This window comes from Uranotaenia lowii, chromosome 1 (assembly GCF_029784155.1).
Source record: "Uranotaenia lowii strain MFRU-FL chromosome 1, ASM2978415v1, whole genome shotgun sequence".
Classification (NCBI taxonomy): Eukaryota; Metazoa; Arthropoda; class Insecta; order Diptera; family Culicidae; genus Uranotaenia; species Uranotaenia lowii.
The window spans coordinates 132,328,888-132,349,348 of record NC_073691.1 but is presented as its reverse complement, the minus strand read 5'-3'; the positions used below and the strand labels follow the sequence as shown (position 1 = coordinate 132,349,348).

At 40.2% G+C, this 20,461-nt stretch overlaps 1 protein-coding gene across 1 annotated transcript in view; it reads right to left on the bottom strand.

Annotated features, from left to right (window-relative positions):
- Positions 1-20,461, bottom strand: part of LOC129740066 (octopamine receptor beta-2R) — a 408,612-nt gene that overhangs the window by 2,677 nt on the left and 385,474 nt on the right. Inside the window, exon 7 of the mRNA XM_055731657.1 lies at positions 12,401-12,522. Within this exon, the coding sequence (XP_055587632.1) occupies positions 12,401-12,522 (122 nt within the window). The remainder of the gene's footprint in view (positions 1-12,400; positions 12,523-20,461) is intronic.

Here is a 20,461-nt window from a genome sequence, read left to right as displayed (position 1 = left end):
AGTGTATAAGTATTTTTCTGCAAGTAATGCTCCCCAAAGCTCGCGCTGGTTTGACATGACGTGTTAAAGAGCTTTTTTCACCGAGTTGGTTGAAAACGTACACGTTGATGTTACCCTGGCAAACGGGAAGAAAACAGATGGCTGCAACGTTACACGATTTGTCTATGTATCGTGTGACCAACATCTTTTAAATAAGTGGTCGTGAATCTCGGTTTTAAGCTTTTTTTCCTCAGATTTAAGCTTTTTTGCCTTGAGAGCATAGGAGACGAAAGCTCAAATCTGAGGAAAAAAGCTTAAATCTGTCAAAACGAGGGGAAACAAAGGGGAAATCTGAGAGATGTGCTCCATACGGTTTGAATAGCGTTGCCGCCGTCTGGAAGAAAACGGCGTCTGCTGGTATGGGTAGTGGTGTGATTCAATGTGTCAGCGGCAGAGGAATGAAGAGAGACATTACTCTCCAAAGTGTGCTATATGTACCCGAGCTCGACGGAAGCCATCTGTCTGTGAGCGTGTTAGTCAAGGAAGTACACTGAGGTTTTTTTTACGCGTTTTTTTACACGGTATTTTTTACGCGGATTTTCGAATTAACGCGGTTTTTGAGAGAAAATATTCTTTTCTGACTTTTTCAAAAGAAAACACTTAGAATCTTAGAAACTACAGTTGGGAAAATCTTAGCTCTGAGACTAAGAACGTGATACATGAGATCTGAGACCTGTGACCTGATACTTGAGACCTAAGACCTGAAATATGAGACTCGAGATCTGAAACACGAGACATGAGACATGAGACCCGAGACTTGAGACCTGAGACATTCGACCTGAGACATGGAACATGAGAACTTAGACATGAGACATGAGACGATCTGAATTCCACACTGTCAAATAAGCCTCACTATTCTACTAATATAATTGATTCTGTTTTTCATCTTAAAAATAAACTATCATTGTACGCAAATTTTTAAATAATCATGGTTCTTACGCGTTTTTGTAGTAACGTGCTTTTTTGCGCGAATTGTTTAATAAAAATTGATTTTTATCGTGGATTTTCGAATTTTGGGGTTTTTTTTACGCGGATTTTCGAATTAACGCGGTTTTTTTACGCGGGACGAAATACCACGTAAAAAAACCTCAGTGTACTCGGTTGTGTTTGATTCCCAAGGTTGCCGTGTTCTTTGCACAGACGGTGAAGCAATTGCGATAGCTGAGCTTCGCGGGGGAATATATGTGTTGAAAACAATCGAAAGCTTGAAGGTCTCGAATGTAAGTCGCCACCAGATCCCGGCACCGTTATTCAACCGTGTGGAGCACATCTCTCAGATTTAAGCTTTTTTGTCAGATTGAGGCTTTTTTCTTAAGATTTGACGGCTTGCGGTCGTATCATGCAAGCAAACACCCCAATAGGACGCTGAAACAAAACCTGGTTGCCAAAACCAGGGCAAGGAAGTTGTACGAGAAAGTGTTGACCAAGTACAACGGATGCATTTTGATGTACGACGAAACTTACCCCAAAATAGATTTTGGACAAATACCCGGTAACAAATTTTACCTTGCGAAGCGTAAAAGGAATGTTGCGGGTAGATTCAAGTTTGTGTTCGCAGATAAATTTGCTCGTTGATGATTTTGGAAGAAGACTAAGATTTTTATCACTGGGGACACAATGAATGGAAATGTTTACAAAGAAGAATGTCTCCAGAAGAGGTGGTAACTATAAGGAGAACAAGATCGATTTTGTTGAAAAAAGTATCAATCCACCAAGCTGTCCGGATTTTCGTCCCATTGAGAAATATTGGGCAAAAGTTACGGGAGAACTGAAGAAATGTGGCAGAACCATGAAAAAACCCGCTCAAATTGAAAAGTGGTGGAACAAGATGGCGAATGAGGTTACCAGCAGTACTGTACAGAAAATGATGGGTGGTATCACAAAAAAAGTTCGAAAATTCATCCGAAAAGCTGACGAATGATTTTTATGTATTTTTTTCCTTAAAGTGCAATAAAAACCCTACAAAATAACATTTTTACTTTTTTTGTACGTTATTTCTTTGCGGAGAAATGATCTATTTCATCCAACCACATTCTATGTGAAACAGACTTTAAAGAAAAAGTGCCTAAAAAAGTGATAGAAGAAGAAAAGAAAAAAATTGAATGTTGCTATTGGGATTGGGCCTGCTAAAAAGAATAAAGCTTGCTCTTTACTCTTACACATATTTCCATAAGAATGACAGCTAATCGGAGTGAAATTGGAGTGAAGGCTATTGCTTTCTCTGTTTAACACATGAGAAATCGTATACTGGGATTGCGAGCGCGCCCATCGCCCATTGGGCTGGTGAAACAACAGCGTACAAGCAGGCTATGTCGTGTGCTGAAAAAAAAAGAGTGGCAAAATGTGATGCAAGAAGAGTACTTTCTCGAAGAAAATTGCACGTGGACCCTAGTGAAATTGCCTCCAGGTCGTGAAGCAATAGGGCGCCGCTGGGTGTACAAGAAGAAAGAAGACTCTAATGGGCAAGTGATTAGACACAAGGCAAGATTAGTGGCCCAGGGCTTCTCCCAGCGCTTCGGACGTGACTTTTAAGAAGTGTTTGCGCCAATTGCAATGCAACAAACATTTCGAATGTTATTGACGATCGCTAGCCACAAGAAGATGAGTGTTCAGCACATCGACATAAAGACGGGGTATCTGTACGGCAAGTTGAACGAAGATATCCTGATGAAACAACCGCCAGGATTTGTCGTACGAGGAAAAGAGGATATGATCTGTAAGCTTAACCGCAGTATATACGGTTTGAAGCAGGCCGCAAGGATTTGGAACTATACCAACTAGGATTTCCTGCTCAAGCATAGTTTCAAACAATCTGCCTCGGATGCGTGCCTCTTTATGAATGATTTGGGAAGCGGTAAGAGGTTTGTTGATATATGTTGATGACATTATCGTTGTCAGTCATCTGAATAGAGATATTCGCCAGATTGAGGAGGAGCTCAAGAAGAGTTTCCAGATTATGTCCTTGGGCCCAATCAAACATTTTTGAGGAATTGATGTCTGCAAGGATTCCGCCGGAGTATATTCGATTAGCAAAGCAGGTTTTATTCGAAAAAGTGCCCAAACCCATGGCTTGGAAGATACCAGAAAATCGAATATTCCTATGGACGTAGGATACCACAAGACCACACAAGGTTCTGCTGCTTTACCGAACAATGATGAGTACCACAGTTTTGTTGGGTCATTGTTATACATTTCGACGAACAGTTAGACCTGATATAGCCGCAAGTGCTTCGATTCTGAGTAGAAAGATCAAAAACCGATGAAGATAGACTGGACAGAATTGAAACGAGTTGTCAAGTACCTGACTGCCACAGCTGACTACAGACTACGATTTGATCCAAGCAAGACACAAGAGCTACAGCTGGGAGGGTACTGCGATGCTGACTGAGCAAGCGACACGGCCGAAAGAAAGTCGAATAGTGGTTTCGTGTGTCACTTGGGAAACGCAACTTTCAGTTGGGGTAGCCGCAAGCAATCGTGCGTCTCTACCTCAACCATGGAGGCAGAATACGTGGCATTGACTGAAGCAGGACAAGAGATCGTATGGCTACGAAGGCTCTTAGCGGGATTGAGTGTACCTCAACAGTCCGCTACAGTAATTAGTGAGGACAACAAGGGCTGTCTGGACTTCGCTGTACTGGAACGACAGAACCGCAGATCTAAGCATATAGATACCAAGTTACACTACACCAGAGATCTAATAGCCTACGATACTGTGCCACCGAAGACATGATAGCTGACATCATGACAAAGCCTTTGGGAGCTACCAAGGTCCGGATGTTTTCATCAATGCTGGGCCTTACCTGATCAAGTTCCTGAGGCCATCGCTGCACATCGAGGAGGAGTTTTCGACTGTGGAGTACCAAACCCACTGGGTACGATGTGTCATCGCTGGCGAGAAAGCTGGCAACAGTGTTCCTCACTCAAGCACAGTTCAGTGACGAACCAAGAAAGAACCGCGTGTTTTTATACTTGCTAAACCGAAAAAAATTGTTGTAATTATCCGCATAATTCCACTCAGAAAATGTCCAAATTTGCGAATAAATTCCTGGTATGGCAAGCCATATGCGGGAAGCGGAGTGCACCTTTCGTGATCCAGGACACAATGAACGGACAGATGTACATGAATGAGTGCCTCCAGAAGCGGCTGCTTCTTCTCCTGGAGGCCAACAACGTCCCAACAATCTTCTGGCCGCATTTGGCCTCATGCCACTACTCCAAGGACGTGCTGAAGTGGTACGCGGACAATAAGGTCAATTTCGTGCCAAAAATGTTCAACCCTCCCAACACTCCGGAGCTCCGCCCCTTCGAGAAGTACTGATTGATTATGAAGCAGCACCTTCTTAAACGATCTAAGGTGGTTAAGACAGTCGAGGAACTGCAGAAAGTATGAGTTTACATGCAAAAAACGGTTGATTCACAGGTTGTGCTGAATCTTATGGCCGGGGTTAAGGCCATGGGACGGGCCCTTGCGTATAAACTGTAAATAAAATACGAGGTAAATGCTAAAATGAAGTTTAATACTTATTTCTCAATCCCTGAAAACTTGATGGCAATCGCAACTCAAATTTTGCGAATTAATTTTGTGTGTGGCAATTTCATCGTGGACATCCTTTAATGGGCAGTTGTCAAGCAGAAGATGAAGAAGAATTGAAGGACGACACGGGATGCAACCGATATGAAGAGATTGTGGAACGAAATGGCCGCTCAGGTCAGCGAACAGGGTATCCAAACTACCTATGATGAGTGGTATTCGACGATAAGTTCGAAATTTTATCAAAACAACTTCGGAATATTCTTTTTAATCATTTTTCCTTAAAAGTGCAATAAAAAACCTGCATTTTGAGTACAAAACATTTTTATTTCGTTTACACAGGGGTATACCCGTCTTAATGCGTCCAGATTTGAGATGATCCGTGCTTTGTTACAAAATAGTTCGAAGACTGTTCCGATTAACCCCAGTTTCAATAATTCTTGATTTCTTCTAATTTCTTTACGTTTGCTAGGTAATTATTTCGAAAACACTGCTAGAGTGCAACACAGCGTTTTTGCAAAGATATATCAGATACATATATAGGAATTTCAAGCTCATCAAGATTTCATTATTATCTCTAGTGAGTGTTTTTTCTTAGTAAAACTCTTCGAACAGATACATGAATTTTTTTTTTGAAAATATATTGTGTTCAATGTTCTACCTTTAGAATTCTACATTAACAAAAGTATGTTTATATGTTATATTTTCATGGATTAATGACTTCAACACGAATGGTCGACACAACAAACAGCGGATGAGTCAGAACAGTTAACCCACATCCATCAATGAATTGTCATTCGGAGCAACATGATACAGAGCTGATTTATGAATGACTTTGAACTATGTTTACGGCGGATTAAGTCATTAAACGAAAACTTTTCGCAGTTTATTTCAACATTCGTGACCGTACCGAAAAGTCGTAAATTCTTGCCCCGCGAAACGATTGTCGAATTCTTCGAGAATTAAAACACAGCCTGTGTAACTTTTTTCTTCTGTTTCGAGACCAACAGAAGTAAGCCAACCGATGTCTACAACCGGTGAATGGCACAATATATGACAAAGGTCTTATTTATTCCTAGGTTGGTGAGGATTTTCCATTCGACTATTATGAAGGAGGGGGAAGAAAATATCCGCAAATGTTCCCCATTTATGTCAAATGTTTAAATTATCACGAACCGCATTGCATGAATGCACCTTTTGCCTGGTGCAAGTCAGAAATAGAAACACATCCGTACCTTTTTTATGATGATAATGTTTGTTGTTTTATTAAATTTATATCGGTGGCGCAAAGTTGCCAATGACATTTCGGGGTTAAGACAAACTTATGTCATTTTGGAAGGGATATAAAATTTGGTCCAAAATACATTAGTATAACTGTGTCGCCGTAATCCAACCATTTCGTTAGTTTTTAAATTTGTCCTCAGGCGACCTTGCGTGTTGCTTAAACAAAAATAAATCTATAGTGAACGTCAAGCATGGTCAAGCAATGATCCTGACAAGCGTTTGCCTTCGCTGGATCGGAGTAAGTGATGCCAACTGTGAAGAACATTTACACTGCTCGAAACAAAATCCGAAATGCACGGGATAACAACATTTGGGGTATACTTTCAAAACTTTTGAAACGTTTTAAACTTATTTTGAGCTAAAACCACAAATGCTTCAAAGAAACAAATCCAACACACAACTTTCTAAGGACAAACTTTTATTTAGACTGATACCATCTTTGGTTTCATTCACGTTTTCCTTAAAATTGTTTTCCAAATGAATAAGATGAAGAAAAACATAGACACAAAGTTCCCCTTAGTTCCTTCAGTAATTTATAATTGCTAAAAACATGCATTTCTCACCTCACCTAGAAAAATGGGTGTTTAGCAAGAGGTTGGTGTCATAAAGGCCATAAAGATAAGAATTGTAGTAATTTTTGGTTTTGTTTAAACTAAGTTTTTCACATATTCTGTCATTGTCATGTTCGTCGCCATGGGACCCATATTCGGTTTACAGGTGTATTTCCTGGCACACCCCCTCTTTTACGCAAGTCAGCCGTTCAGTTTAGCCACACGTTTAGAAATCATGGATTTCTTAATTTTTTTCTTTCTCGCTCGGAGAATTTAAATCCCGGCTAGTAAAACTACCGAAATGAGCGAGGCGACGAACGTGTTGAAGCTGGTTTGAGAAAAAGCACCTTTCTGTTGCATACATTCTGGGATAAAAATTATTAGTGGAGAATAAAGATACTTGATCCCTGCGGATACTTTTTTTTTTTATTTGGATGGATTTTAACTTCTGAAAGTCATTCATCCCTCTGGGGATACTTGATTTCTCAGCTACATATATCTCGAAACTGGAATGTCTGACATAAAAAATGATAAGTCAAAGTTTGCTCAATATCAACTTGACGTATTTCTTTCAATTTTGCATTTAAAAAAAAACTTAACACCCCTCTTTTTGAAGGTGTGTGTGTGTGTAGAATGTTGCTCCTATTTTGATTTTGTAATTCACTCTTCAGTTGTCAAAATGCCGTCCAAGGAAGAATAGCAGCGTATCAAAATTTTGCTCGCGCATAGCGAAAATCCGAGCTACTCGCACGCAAAGCTGGCAAAATCGCTAAAAGTTGCCAAATCAACCATTACAAATGTAATTAAAGTGTTTGGGGAATGTTTGTCGACAGCCAGGAAGTCTGGATCGGGGGGAAATCGTAAACCGGTAGCCGCTGAGACGACAAAGGGAGTTGCCAGTAATTTCAAGCGAAACCCTAGCCTCTCTCCAACCGTGCATCGAACCAAAAAAACGAGCTGCACACGACGATGCTGACGAAGTTTGACTGCGTTGAATGGACGACGAAACCTACGTCAAAGCCGACTACAAGCAGCTTCCGGGACAGGAGTTTTATACGGCAAAAGGAAGGGGAAAGGTAGCAGATATTTTCAAGCACATGAAACTGTCAAAGTTCGCGAAGAAATATCTGGTTTGGCAAGCCATCTGTACCTGTGGCTTGAAAAGCAGCATTTTCATAGCTTCCGGGACTGTTAACCAAGAAATTTACGTGAAAGAGTGTTTGAATAAACGTCTGCTGCCTTTCCTGAAGAAACACGGTTGTTCCGTACTGTTTTGGCTGGATTTGGCATCATCTTGCCATTACGGTAAAAAGGCCATGGAGGGGTACGCCGCCTACAACGTGCATGTGGTTCCCAAGGACAAGAACCCTCCCGACACGCCAGAGCTCCGCCCAGTTGGGAAATACTGGGCTATTGTCAAGCGGAACCTAAAGATGACCAAAAAACTGCTAAGGACAAGCAGCAGTTCAAGGCAAACTGGCTTTCTGCGGCGAAGAAGGTGGACAAGGTGGCTGTACAAAATCTGATGGCAGGGGTTAAGCGCAAGGCCCGGCAATTCGGATTTAACCGTATCGCCCTTTAGATAAAAAGTTTAAGAAAAATTTACTAAATAGAAGATAAAAACAACAAACCTGTTATTATAGATACAATTTTTTTTTTTTAGTTTTTGCACTTGCATCTAACAAAACGTGATTTCATGATAATTTTATATCACCTTTTAATGTTTCCCACACGAAAAAATTATAATAAAAATATACATTCCAATATATCAGTCGTGAAAGTATAATATAAACTTTTTAATGGCATATTTTCAAAGCAATAGTAAACCCAACCTTTTTTTTAGAAAAGTTTTCCAAAATGACGTAATAAGTTAACTTGATCCCTCGACACCAAAAAGATATATCTATCTATTTATCTTTTGAATGAATGTTGTTCACTGCTTAACACGAAATAATTAATATTATATTGTCTGAGCGTGTGAAAAAATGGAAAAAATAAAAGTACCGGTAACGACATCTGGTGACTCACGGTTGGTATTTTTACACACGGTTGGGGGTCCAACCCAAACTTTGTTTCTCTGTGGTAGATTCTCGGGACGGATTGCTAAAATTGCTTAAATTAACGGCATCTCTTTCTACAGCTGCTACGCTCCACCAAGATGGCCGATCGGGGAGCTCAACACAATGTTGGATTAACTCACTCACGAACTGGCAGGAAGGGCCTCTGTAGTGATTTGAGAAGAATTCAACGCTCGCAACACAGTCTGCTAGAGTCCTTCGCGAGACTGGAGGTTGAGCTGTGCAACACTGGATCTATCAGCACCTATCGCAAGCATGGAATATCAGACAGAACGTCAGTGATAGATTTCCCCTTTGCGAGCCCATCATTAAAAACTGCCATGAATTGGAGACTGTGTGACGATTATACGTACAGCGTTCACCAGGCGATACGTTACAGCGTAGGAGATCGAAATCCGGTGGCAGTAAGGCAACTGCCAGTCCATGAGTGGAGATGGAAGACCAAAGTTTTCGATAAGGAAGTGTGAACTGGAGCTATTGACATGCAGGAAGCATCGCAGGTCCATAATGCTGAGCAGCTGATGAAAATAATGGCAGCGGTGTGCGACCTGACCATTCCCAGAAGGAATACACCGAAGTGGTGGTGACGACCAGCTTACTGGTGGACCTCAGAAATATCTGAGCTTCGTACTAGCTGTCTAAAAGCCAGACAACGAGCTCAACGGACGAAAAACAAAGCCGTTAGAGAAACGAGAGGTGCCGTTTACCGAGCAGCCATGATGGCACTTATGCGAGCTATTAAAACAAGCAAAGAGAACTGTTTAAGCGCGATATGCCAAAGCGTAGATAATAACCCATGCGGCCAAGCCTATGGAGTTGCACTGGCGAGATTCGGTGGCCCAAGGTCGCCGACCGAAAAGTGTCCGGAGAGAGATCGTTGCACATCTTTTCCCGAAGCATGGCCCGAAGCAGTGTCCAATTACCCCGTACAACGCGGGTGCCCACGACATCGAGCCAGTAACGAACGAGGAACTTGTGGCTATCGTTAAGAAACCTGCGGTGAACAAAACCCCTGGTCCGGATGGAATCCCAAATGCAGTGCTGAAAGTGGCGGTACAGACCGTTCCGAATACTTTCAGAGTGGTGATGAAAAAGTGCCTCGACGACCTAAGAAAACCCCAGAGCATCCATCATCATACAGACCCATTTGTCTGCTGGACAGCCTTGGTAAGTTAATGGAGAGGAGAATATTTAATAGACTTATTATCAACACAAAAAGCGAAAGTGGACTGTCGGACAGACAGTTCGGTTTTCGGATAGGGAGATCTACAGTGGACGCCATCCGAACGGTGACAGAGTACGCGAAGCACGCATGTAAAATAAAGCGGACAGGTGTTCGTCACTGCGCCATTGTGACAGTCGACGTTAAGAATGCCTTCAACAATGCCTGCTGGGAAGCAATTGCCAAAACGATGTGTGTTCCCAATACCATCTGCAGGATAATAGGAAGCTTCTTCGAAAATCGAGTCCTGACGTACGAAACCAAAACTGGGTTACGATCTACTGCCCTAACAGCGGGTGTTCCACAGGGCTACATACTCAGACCTGTGCTTTTGAATGGAGGTATTTACGCTGAAACTACCAGCAGGTATGCAGATAGTCGGATTTGCTAACGATATCGCGCTCATGATCACCGACGAAACAAGGGAGTGAAGCTACAGATAGCTCACAATAAACCCGAAGTTCTGCTCGTGACCAATAAAAGAGTTGTGCCTCAAATGTAGATTACTGTTGGAGGGCACACGACATCTTCGAAACAGCAGCTGAAATACCTTGGAGTAATGGTCGACAATCGCTTAAGTTTTAGTGCGCATGTCAAATACTGTTGTGAAAGTGCATCGAAAGTAATAGATAGGCCTGGATTATGCCAAAATGCCATGGACCAAAGAGTAGCTAGAGATGTCTTCTTGCGAGCGGAGCACTGTCGTAACTACGATACAGAGGAGTGGCCTGAAGCTCTGCGATAGAGGTAGGGCGCAATTACGGAGCACACATCGGCTGATAGCCATGCGAGTTTCCTGTGCATACAGGACGCAGCATTTGTCATCGCGGCCATTATTTGTTCTGTTTCATAGATGCGGCCAGGATTCAGCTGAAACATCGGTGATGCTGGTAGCCAGACGGGAGGGATTTACCGGCGGAGCTTGACTTCAAATCCAACTGGTCGAGAAATTGGCTGTCGCAACATACTTTGTTCCATACCAAGTTTCAGGTATTTTATTTTGTCAAAATGAAAAGTTACTTAAAGAATAACATTTCATTGTTTTTTTCAGGCAAAATACCGGAAGAATACTAACGGAATACAGCAGCGATGTGATATTTCATCAATAAAAGTGCTTTTAATTTTAAATTGGTATTTTGTGCGAAACATATCCCTATAAATATATCTCTATTCATTTAAATTTCGAAAAGAAACAGTCTCGAGGCTACAGGATAATTTCGAAACCATCCTGCAAACCACAGGAGAACATCGTTTCGATCCTACAGGTGATTTTGACAGTTGTTTTCCTGTAGTGGTTTCTGTCCTGAGATCGTCCTGTAATTTCAGCTGTTGAAAATACAGGACGAAATTGTCCCGATCACAGGAGAAAAGATTAAGTGTGCAGCGCATTTTCGGCACAAGTTAGTTCCGATCGCCATTGAAATTTTGCATCCTCTTCTTTGGGTGTAAGTATCTGAATTATCAAAACGTTTCATGAAAAAGAGAAACACATCAAGAGTGTTGATGTTGTATAAAATATGTAAATTGATAATTATTTTCAACATTATAAAATTTTAAAACTTGTGGTATACAAATTTTGCATCTAACCCCTCATGTTGCTATATTGATTATCTTTGTCAGTTTTTTTTTAAATTTTGAAGAAGGTTTTAAGAATAGGTGTAAGTAGTTTCATAACAAAGTTTTAAACCGACTTAGCAGTTTCTTTTTGAATTAATACTACTAAAATTTTAACATTGAAAGTTTGGTTTCATTAAGGGAAAAATGAAACAGCCGGAAAAAAATAATACGTTTTGCAAGTATTATTGAAGGTTTCTAAACAATTACCGAAACACCTCTTGGCATCATTGGCCGGAATAGGTAACTCTGGAAATGGTCCCATCAAGGTTCGTTTGCCGGACCAAAGTGTGTACGAAAGAGAAGGGAACATGGTAGCGGAACAATAAAAATAGCTCAATGTTGTTGTTTTGTGCGACATTTGATGCCCTTCCTCCCTGTGCTTGTGTGTGTGTGTGTTTTTGTATGGGTGTGTGTTGACAGGTACGTGTTTATTTATTCTTGTGAAAGTGTGCTTTCAAAAAAGTGACATTGCATGACCGGAGCCACTTTGGATTTTTAGTGATTTCATGTTCAGGGGGGAGTAATATTTCTGCTGATATTTTTTTACACTCCGTGAAGGGAAGTTTGGGGGAATGCAATAATGGGCTACACAACAAAGCTCTTTCCGATGATGGTGGCTCTTTTATCCCGGCGCGTTTTGTTGTTGGGGTTTACTGTTAGTGCTTGTTGACTAATTTAATTAATGAATAGTGAAGGGTGACATTGTGTTGGAGTTCGTCTGCGTTTTCGTGAGCCGACGCTGTTTTGCATGGTATTTAGCTTGGTCTTTTATTCTTTCATTTTGTAAACCGTATTAATTTTACAAGGCTGAAGCGAACATGTGACACTGTGACAGCAAATCATGCAAAATGATTAGTAGCATTGCCACGTATTACGTCAGGACAAAAATTGGATAACTCCGACACGAACGATTCGCTTTTCATTACAAAGTAATTTAAATATTTAAATATAGTAAAAAAAAAAGTAGATCCAAAAAACTGTCATTACATTTTACCCTCCAAAAAGCGTTATAACTTAAAGACTTAAGACTAGAATATATAATCTAAAAAGTTTGATAGACTAGTTTTCAACTTACCGGCAAAGATTGGCACGAATGACAACAGGGCTGGTGATATCCAGGTGTTGAGTAACATTATGGCTACGACTCGCTTCGTCATGCTTATCGGATACTTAAGTGGTTTCACTATCGCATAATACCTGTCGAAGAGTCAGAAGGAGAGAGAAAGAGAAAGAGTGAATAGACAAAATTCATATAAATGAAAACCTTTCGATTCATTGAACCTGTCCAAAAAGATATACTTTTTCTTCTGAGTGGATCGTGATCATTGCTATTTTTTTTTTCTTTTTCTAGGATTTTAACTCTCTCGAGTTATTCATCCTCAAAGTGATCATTGCTAAGCACTTAATAATTAATATTTGTCCAATAACTAACATGTATCCCGTAATTACCGATAAAAAGGACTCAAAAACTTTTTAATCTAAAAATAAGAAAATTGCGCCTTTAAGTATACAATGTGAATAGGGTAGAAGACAAACTCTAAGAATGCTTTCTGTCTGACACGTACAAACTGTGAAATGAGAACTAAAGGGTGAAACGGTCAAAATTTGGTCAATATCAACTTGACGTATTTCTTTCAATTTTGCATTTAAAAAAACCTGAATACCCCTAATTTTGAAGGTGTGTGTGTAGAATGTTGCTCCTATTTTGATTTTGGAATTCACTCTTCAGTTGTCAAAATGCCGTCCAAGGAAGAAGACCAGCGTATAAAAATTTTGCTCGCGCATCGCGAAAATCCGAGCTACTCGCACGCAAAGCTGGCAAAATCACTGAAAGTTGCCAAAACAACCGTTACAAATGTAATTAAAGTGTTTGGGGAACGTTTGTCGACAGCCACGAAGTCTGGATCGGGGGGAAATCGAAAACCGGAAGCCGCTTAAACGACAAAGAGAGTTTCCGGTAGTTTCAAGCGAAACCCTAACCTCTCTCTCCGAGATGCCGCATATAAGCTGGAAATATCGTCTACAACCGTACATCGAGCCAAAAAACGAGCCGGACTATCGACTTACAAGAAGGTAGTGACTCCAAATCGCGATGATAAACAAAATACGACGGCCAAAGCGCGATCCCGGAGGCTGTACACGACGATGCTGACGAAGTTTGACTGCGTGGTAATGGACGACGAAACCTACGTCAAAGCCGACTACAAGCAGCTTCCGGGACAGGAGTTTTATACGGCAAAAGGAAAGATAGCAGATATTTTTAAGCACATGAAATTTTCAAAGTTCGCAAGCCATCTGTATCTGTGGCTTGAAAAGCAGCATTTTCATAGCTTCCGGGACTGTCAACCAAGAAATTCACGTGAAAGAGTGTTTGAATAAACGTCTGCTGCCTTTCCTAAATAAACACGGATGTTCCGTACTGTTCTGGCCGGATTTGGCATCTTACCATAATGGTAAAAAGGCCATGGAGTGGTACGTAGCCAACAACATGCAGGTGGTTCCCAAGGACAAGAAACACGCCAGAGCTCCGCCCAATTGAGAAATACTGAGCAATTGTCAAGCGGAACCTAGAGAAGACCAAAACAAAAAACTGCTAAGGACGAGCAGCAGTTCAAGGCAAACTGGCTTTCTGCGGCGAAGAAGGTGGACAAGGTGGCTGTACAAAATCTGATGGCAGGGATTAAGCGTATACCTACGCGTATTTCATAGCTCCCTTCGAGGCCAAAATATAGACGAATGTCAGAAATTTGAGTTTTATCTGAAGGTTGGATAATGGTTTTGTAGCTATCCTGAAGAGAATTTATGTAGTGTTCTTCTCGAATTACGCTTTACGGCAATTATATCTTTCTCAATCCCCTTAAATAACTTGCGCTTTTTCTCATAAAACTATAAAGCGTTTAAATTGTTACTTGGGTAAGGGCCGGCAATTCGGATTTGGAAAAGCGGCCTAACTGAATATTTTTCCTGAATTTTATACTAATTAAACTTGAAAAAGAAATTTAATTTGATTTTTTAAATAAACGATTTCACCGTTTTTATACGTGTTTTCCTTTGACCAAATTTTGACCGTATCACCTTTTATTATATTTATTGTGGAAATTTTGATAATTATAGTTGGTCGAGAAGCAATCAAATATATGATTGAATATAAGTGGATTATTGATGGAAATACTAGTAAAATTAGAAAAGCTGGTTTATTTTCTATGTTTATTTTAATGTCACCTATGTTGACTTCTTCATTGGATGCTATCAAAAAAAAAAAATACTTGACATATCGTCACAAAACTTTGATTCATTACAAATAATAATAATAATTATAATATTATGAGTGTGTGCAATAAAAAAGATCAATATTATGAAATTGTTTAATTGTGTACCGGTGTTTATAATAATTGAAGCGCAGAATAGAAACTCAGCAAACAAGCTGAAAATTATAATTTTAAAAAAATTATGAACTCATTTAGAAAAGATTGTGAAAATGATTGAAATAAGTATGTAAATGAAGTTTTATCACAAATCCATTAAAACATGCGACGAAGTTTAAAAATAATAATAATAAAAATTCTTACATTTAAACCATAGTCCCTAGTAACATCTGTTGTTGTAAAATGATTGTCAAATTTATTTAATTGTGATAGTTTGACATCAAATCAAACGTCTTTTTTTCAATTGGCATGTTTTAAGCAAACTGAAACCTATATTTTATTAAAAAATAAATAGAAAAACTCTATTAAAATCTTAAAACTAGAATTCCATATTGATCACAATTTTAGGAAAAAAAGCTTTTATCGAAACTTATTGTTTAAAAGATAGTTAGATTTTAAAACTAAAAAATGTATTTTCTCTTTAGTAGTAAAACAACCTGCTCTATTAGTGAGAAGATTTTCGAGAAACCAGAGAATGTAAGAATAAATCACATTATTCTACGAGCTAAGTTTAAAATTAAAGGGAAACTACCATTGCTGTGATGAATATGAGCTATACTACCCATTAATAAATAAAGGGTACTAGTCCAGTACCAAAGTGAGAACAGTAGGTTCTGTGTAGGAAATTTTGATCATCTATATTTGTGTAAATCAATCAGAAACGGCAAAACCAAGGATAAAAAATCCGCTTAAAGGTTCCAAAGTGGGGCAACTAACCCTACCAAGATTTTGGTCGCATGCTAGATGGATTTTCCGAAACTTTATTTTCATGCTATTTTCAACCATTTTCCCATTCTTTTAAAAAATGATATAAAAAATAAAAGAATAATAATTTTCGGCTTGTTTGTTTGCATGGGATTTTAAGGCATTTTGTTTGGGAGGAACATAAAAAACCCCTTCGGCCCATATCTTTTGAATATATTTTTAAATTGCGACCCAGAGATGGGTTTTGACTCAAACATTCAGTCAGCGAAACTTTTTTTTGTAGGGAATTGAATCCAACTTAGATGAAATTTCAGGGACTAGATAAGAGAAAATCGATGTTGAAAAACATGCGAACATACGGGAGACAAGGCGAAATTTTTTTCGCATGTTTTTCAACATCGATTTTCTCTTATCTAGTCCCTGAAATTTCATCTAAGTTGGATTCATTTCCCTACAAAAAAAACTTTTGAATATAGTTTTTCTAAAAGCTTTAACTATGGCCAATAATTCATTCGAAGACCGCATTTCGAATTGAGTTAAGATAAAAAAAAGTTAGTAGACTTCAAAAAATGGGCGTCTGTTAATGAGGCGTCAAAATGATCCACCGCCCTGACCGGAACACTCAATTTGAAATCGATGCCATATCGTCGAATAATGACCAATTTCAACCATTTTTGTTGCGTTAGACTCGAGGTCCGGCCTTTATTTGTAGCTCGAGGCTCGCTTGGTTTGCACGACTATCGTCCGCTCCGCCTCTGTTCGAGACCAATGACCTCTTCTCTAACGACTCGAGATCTTGGCTCCGCTTGGTTTGGCTCGAGGCCCTCTCCTCTTTGCTCGTCCGTGTGCCGAATCGAGAGCAGCTTATCCTGGACACGCGCCTGTCACAGCACACGTCCGGGGCTTTACGAAACTACTCGGATGATTTCCGACGAAGACGTCATCCTACACCGACTCGAGTGACTCACCCATCGACACGACGTGAAGTCACCCTACCCGAGAGTATTTCGCGGCGTAAATACTCTTCCCTCTACAAGTTCGACTGCGAAGGAGGTCAAGTCGTATCCCTACAGCTTTCCTCATAGGGAACGCGTTCTACTCAGATACTCCGTGGCGATGGAGGTATCCTACACAACGTTCGCGACGTACTAAACAGCTCGGCATACGCAGAAGGTAGAGTCTTATCTTTGTATGTTTTACTGCTAGGATCGGACGCACACTACTCGAATGCCCCCCCCCCACCGAAAGGGAAATCTACTCCGACCGTGGTCCGGTCTTCCTCCTCCCTTTTGGCAGGCAACCCTAGGCTTTTTGCCCACCGTGTGCCGAGTCGAGAGCAGCTTATCCTGGACTCGCACAGCACACGTACGGGTCTTTTACGCTTGCGACTCAGATGAATCCCGTAGGTGATGTCATCCTACCCGACACGAGTGGCTCATACGACGACGACGTGAGACCACTCTACCGACTACGGAGAAGGTCTTGTCTTATCCCCATAGCCTCCGTCGCAGAGGGCGCATTCGACTCGGATATTCCGCGACGGTAACGTTGGAGGTATCCTACACACAAACGCGCGACGTACCAGGCAGCTCGGCATACGCAGAAGGTTGAGTCTTATCTTAGTATGCTTTACTGCCAGGGTCGGACGCACACTACTCAGATGCTCCCCGACAAAGGAGTCACCCTACAGGTCGCGTGCCGAGTGTGGCACAAACGTGGTGCGACTGGGTGCCGTGGTACCAGTGCTCAGTCGCAAGAGGGAACGGTCGCCACGCGTATCGGGTAGTCGCGACCCCGATATGCGGGGCGACCAAGTGTTCGAGCGGGTGTTGGTCGGATTCGCGCGTCGGGTGGTCCTAGCCTCGATTCTCGGATATGATCGACTTACGACGGGCAGAGGGCCTTGTGCCGTAAACATGTGGCGCCCAGTGGATAGGCCTCAGACTGAGTCTCGAAGAGTCGAGAGGTAGAACAAGTTAGGTGTGTGAGTATCTCCACACTCGAGGAGAGGCGAGTTGTTCTCGTCTCGAATTGGGGTAACAGACGGATCGATAGAGGGCCCTCAACACGAGGAGAGGCGAGTTGTTCTCGTCTCGAATTGTGTCAAGAGGAATGAGCGTGAGAGGGTCTCGAATCACGAATGAGGCGTAGGCCCTTGTGCCTCAAATTGTGACAAGAGGCCGAATGTGGGCCTCGAGTCACGAGTAGCGGTGAACGGATTGCCAACTCGTGAGTCGCGAATCGTGACAGTAGAGGGTGCTTGCTGGTGTAGAACGAACAAATGAGTATTGCAGTGTTGCAGGCCCGGATGGGAATTATGGCCAGAGGCCACAGGTGGACTTCATGGTATAGGGGTACATAGTATCATGAGTCACCAATTGCACCCATGAACCCAGAGTAGCAAACTTTGGGGACGCGATGGCTCGCCGTGCCTTTGAATGCAATCCGTAAAAAGGATTTACCATCTGGGTGATCAACTAATTAAAAAAAGACAGTTTCACTGGAAATTTAATCAATTTTCACCAAAACATTCAAAAGTTATTCACAATGGAAAGTTTTGAATTATTTTTCGAATACTATGTTTATAACATGATGGATAATAGCTTCTAACTTTCTTTACTCGACTCAAAATCTTATGTTTGGGAAATTTTTTTCTCATTATTATTTTTGAATTATTTTTAATTCTTGAATGAATGTCATGCTTAAAAATATTGAGATTAAACTTTCAATAATATCACAAGGTAACACAATTCACAGTTTTTCGAAATGTAAAGAATTTAAGAGCTAATTTTTCATGACTTGGGGCTATGATTCCAAATATGCAATTAGATTTTTTCATCTATCAGGTCTTGGTAAAAGTCATTAAAAAAATGTGTGCATTTTTTTGACAAAAGTATAGAGCATATCAAAGATAAAAAAAATTATGTTTTTTAAGTTTAACGAACACAAAAACATACAGGATCTCAATGAAATTCGATGTTTCCTCAAAGAGATTCCTTTTTCTTAACTCTAAGCGTACATCTTTCGAGGATATGATGGCTAGCATCTAACAAATGCTAAAACCACCCACTCACAGAAAGTGTACTATGTTTGCCGTGACCGGGATTCTATTTCATGCCAGCTAGCTCAGAAAACTTGAAGGCTACCCTCTACACCACGGGCTGCGGCATATATATCAATGATTAACTTTTCCGAAGACCGTGAGTTATTTCGAATTCTGAGAAAAAAATTATAGAGGTTTCTTTTTGTTATTTTTATTCAATTTTGCGAAATACAAGAAATAAGACGTGATAAGATTATATTTGAATATCCAAAGGATAAATTGTCCTTCCTACTTCAAAAAAGTGTATGGGCTGGAGGAAGGACCTAATTGGGTCTACAGGACCAACACAGAAAAAATTATGGAAAGATATCAAGCAAATGCTTTCTATGATATTTCTTAAAGCATAAGTCAATCTTCAAGAAAGTTGTTAAAAGAGTTATAATCTTCAATTACTCAAGACTTTCTCGAATGAGGTCAAAAAAGGTTACCTTTTTTTGTCTTAATTTCTAAAAATTGTAGAATTTATTGAAATTCTGAAACTAAAATACCTAGACAAATCTGAATGCTCGATTGAATGAAGGATAATATACAGATTCACAATATGTTTTAGATTTTCGAGTAGATTTATCAATTAAGATCATGACCCAAGTAACCAATAAACCGTTAAAATGGCCCTGATACAGCCCTATATTCGGATATAGAAAATGCTTTTAAAGTCTAGAAAGCTTTATATTCCATTTAAAAGCTGCCCAAAGGCCGGTTTTGGCCTGCAAATCGGCCGATATGCAGCCTATGGGAAAATGTCAAAATATTTTTCTAGTGGGTACAACCCACTGCACAAAAACGAAAACGCGAAAAAAAAAGTTTATGTTGCCATCTTTTTCCCTCGAAGACATTTCTCATTTTCTCTCGCTCATCCCTTCTTTCCCTAGCTGATAATCTCTTATCGAACGGAATTATTGTAGAAGAAACGGGGAATCGAACCCAAGTAACCATCAAACTCATGACTCGCCAACAATGAGGTATAATTTGAGAGCGACTTTACTCCCAGAACTATACTGACCTTCAATCAAATTAGGAAAATTTGACATATTTGAAGAACCGAATCAACACTTTGAAGTTAAAAACCAACGAAGAAAATTTGGAGGAATAGTTTGTTTTCATGGATTCTACGAGAACGGTTTTATAATAAAAGAAGTTGGTACACATAAATATATTTTAAATTTATTCGACTTACAACCATCAACGGACGGTAGGGAATATTTTATTTTGACTCTTTAGCCGAACATGCCTCAATTTCCGCCAGGCTCCGTGGCAATTCCTACGATGAGCTTTGCGCATTAATCCGGGACGCTGCAGTACTTTCCAATTCCTGAGAACAAATGTGAAACATTACCTTCAGAAAATAGTAAAATAATATTACATTTACCTGTTGAGAGACGTTATCTTGTCCCCCATCCTGATTGCGCTCGAAATTATTATGTTTTTCCTTTTGCGGCTAGTCGCTTACTGTTAAAATTGACATCGTAAAAAAATGATTTCCTTCAAATTTTGCACCGGCTGGGGGAGTGGGTGCAGTTACATTCTGTACCAAAGCAAAACTTCAAATTTTTGACAAACATATTTGACATTTATGTTGATAATGCTTGAAAGCCCTTAAGATTGCATTGAAAACCGATATAGGGCTTACTTTGCGGCTTCTATCTTACAGTGCTTATTAACATTTATAAAAACTCTATGTGGCTATTTGGCACTGAAGTGCTGTTATTTGCCCCTTTTTTTGGCTAATCACAGTGCTTAATGGTTTTCTGGGGAGTAATCAAAGATCGAATTTACTCAACCGATCATTTTCAAAACATCCATACATCATAATACCAAAACTAAACATGATAGCTAAAATCTGACTAACGATTTCAGTTATCAGTTATCAAAACAAAGGCTCCTAAAATGCTGCTACGAATAG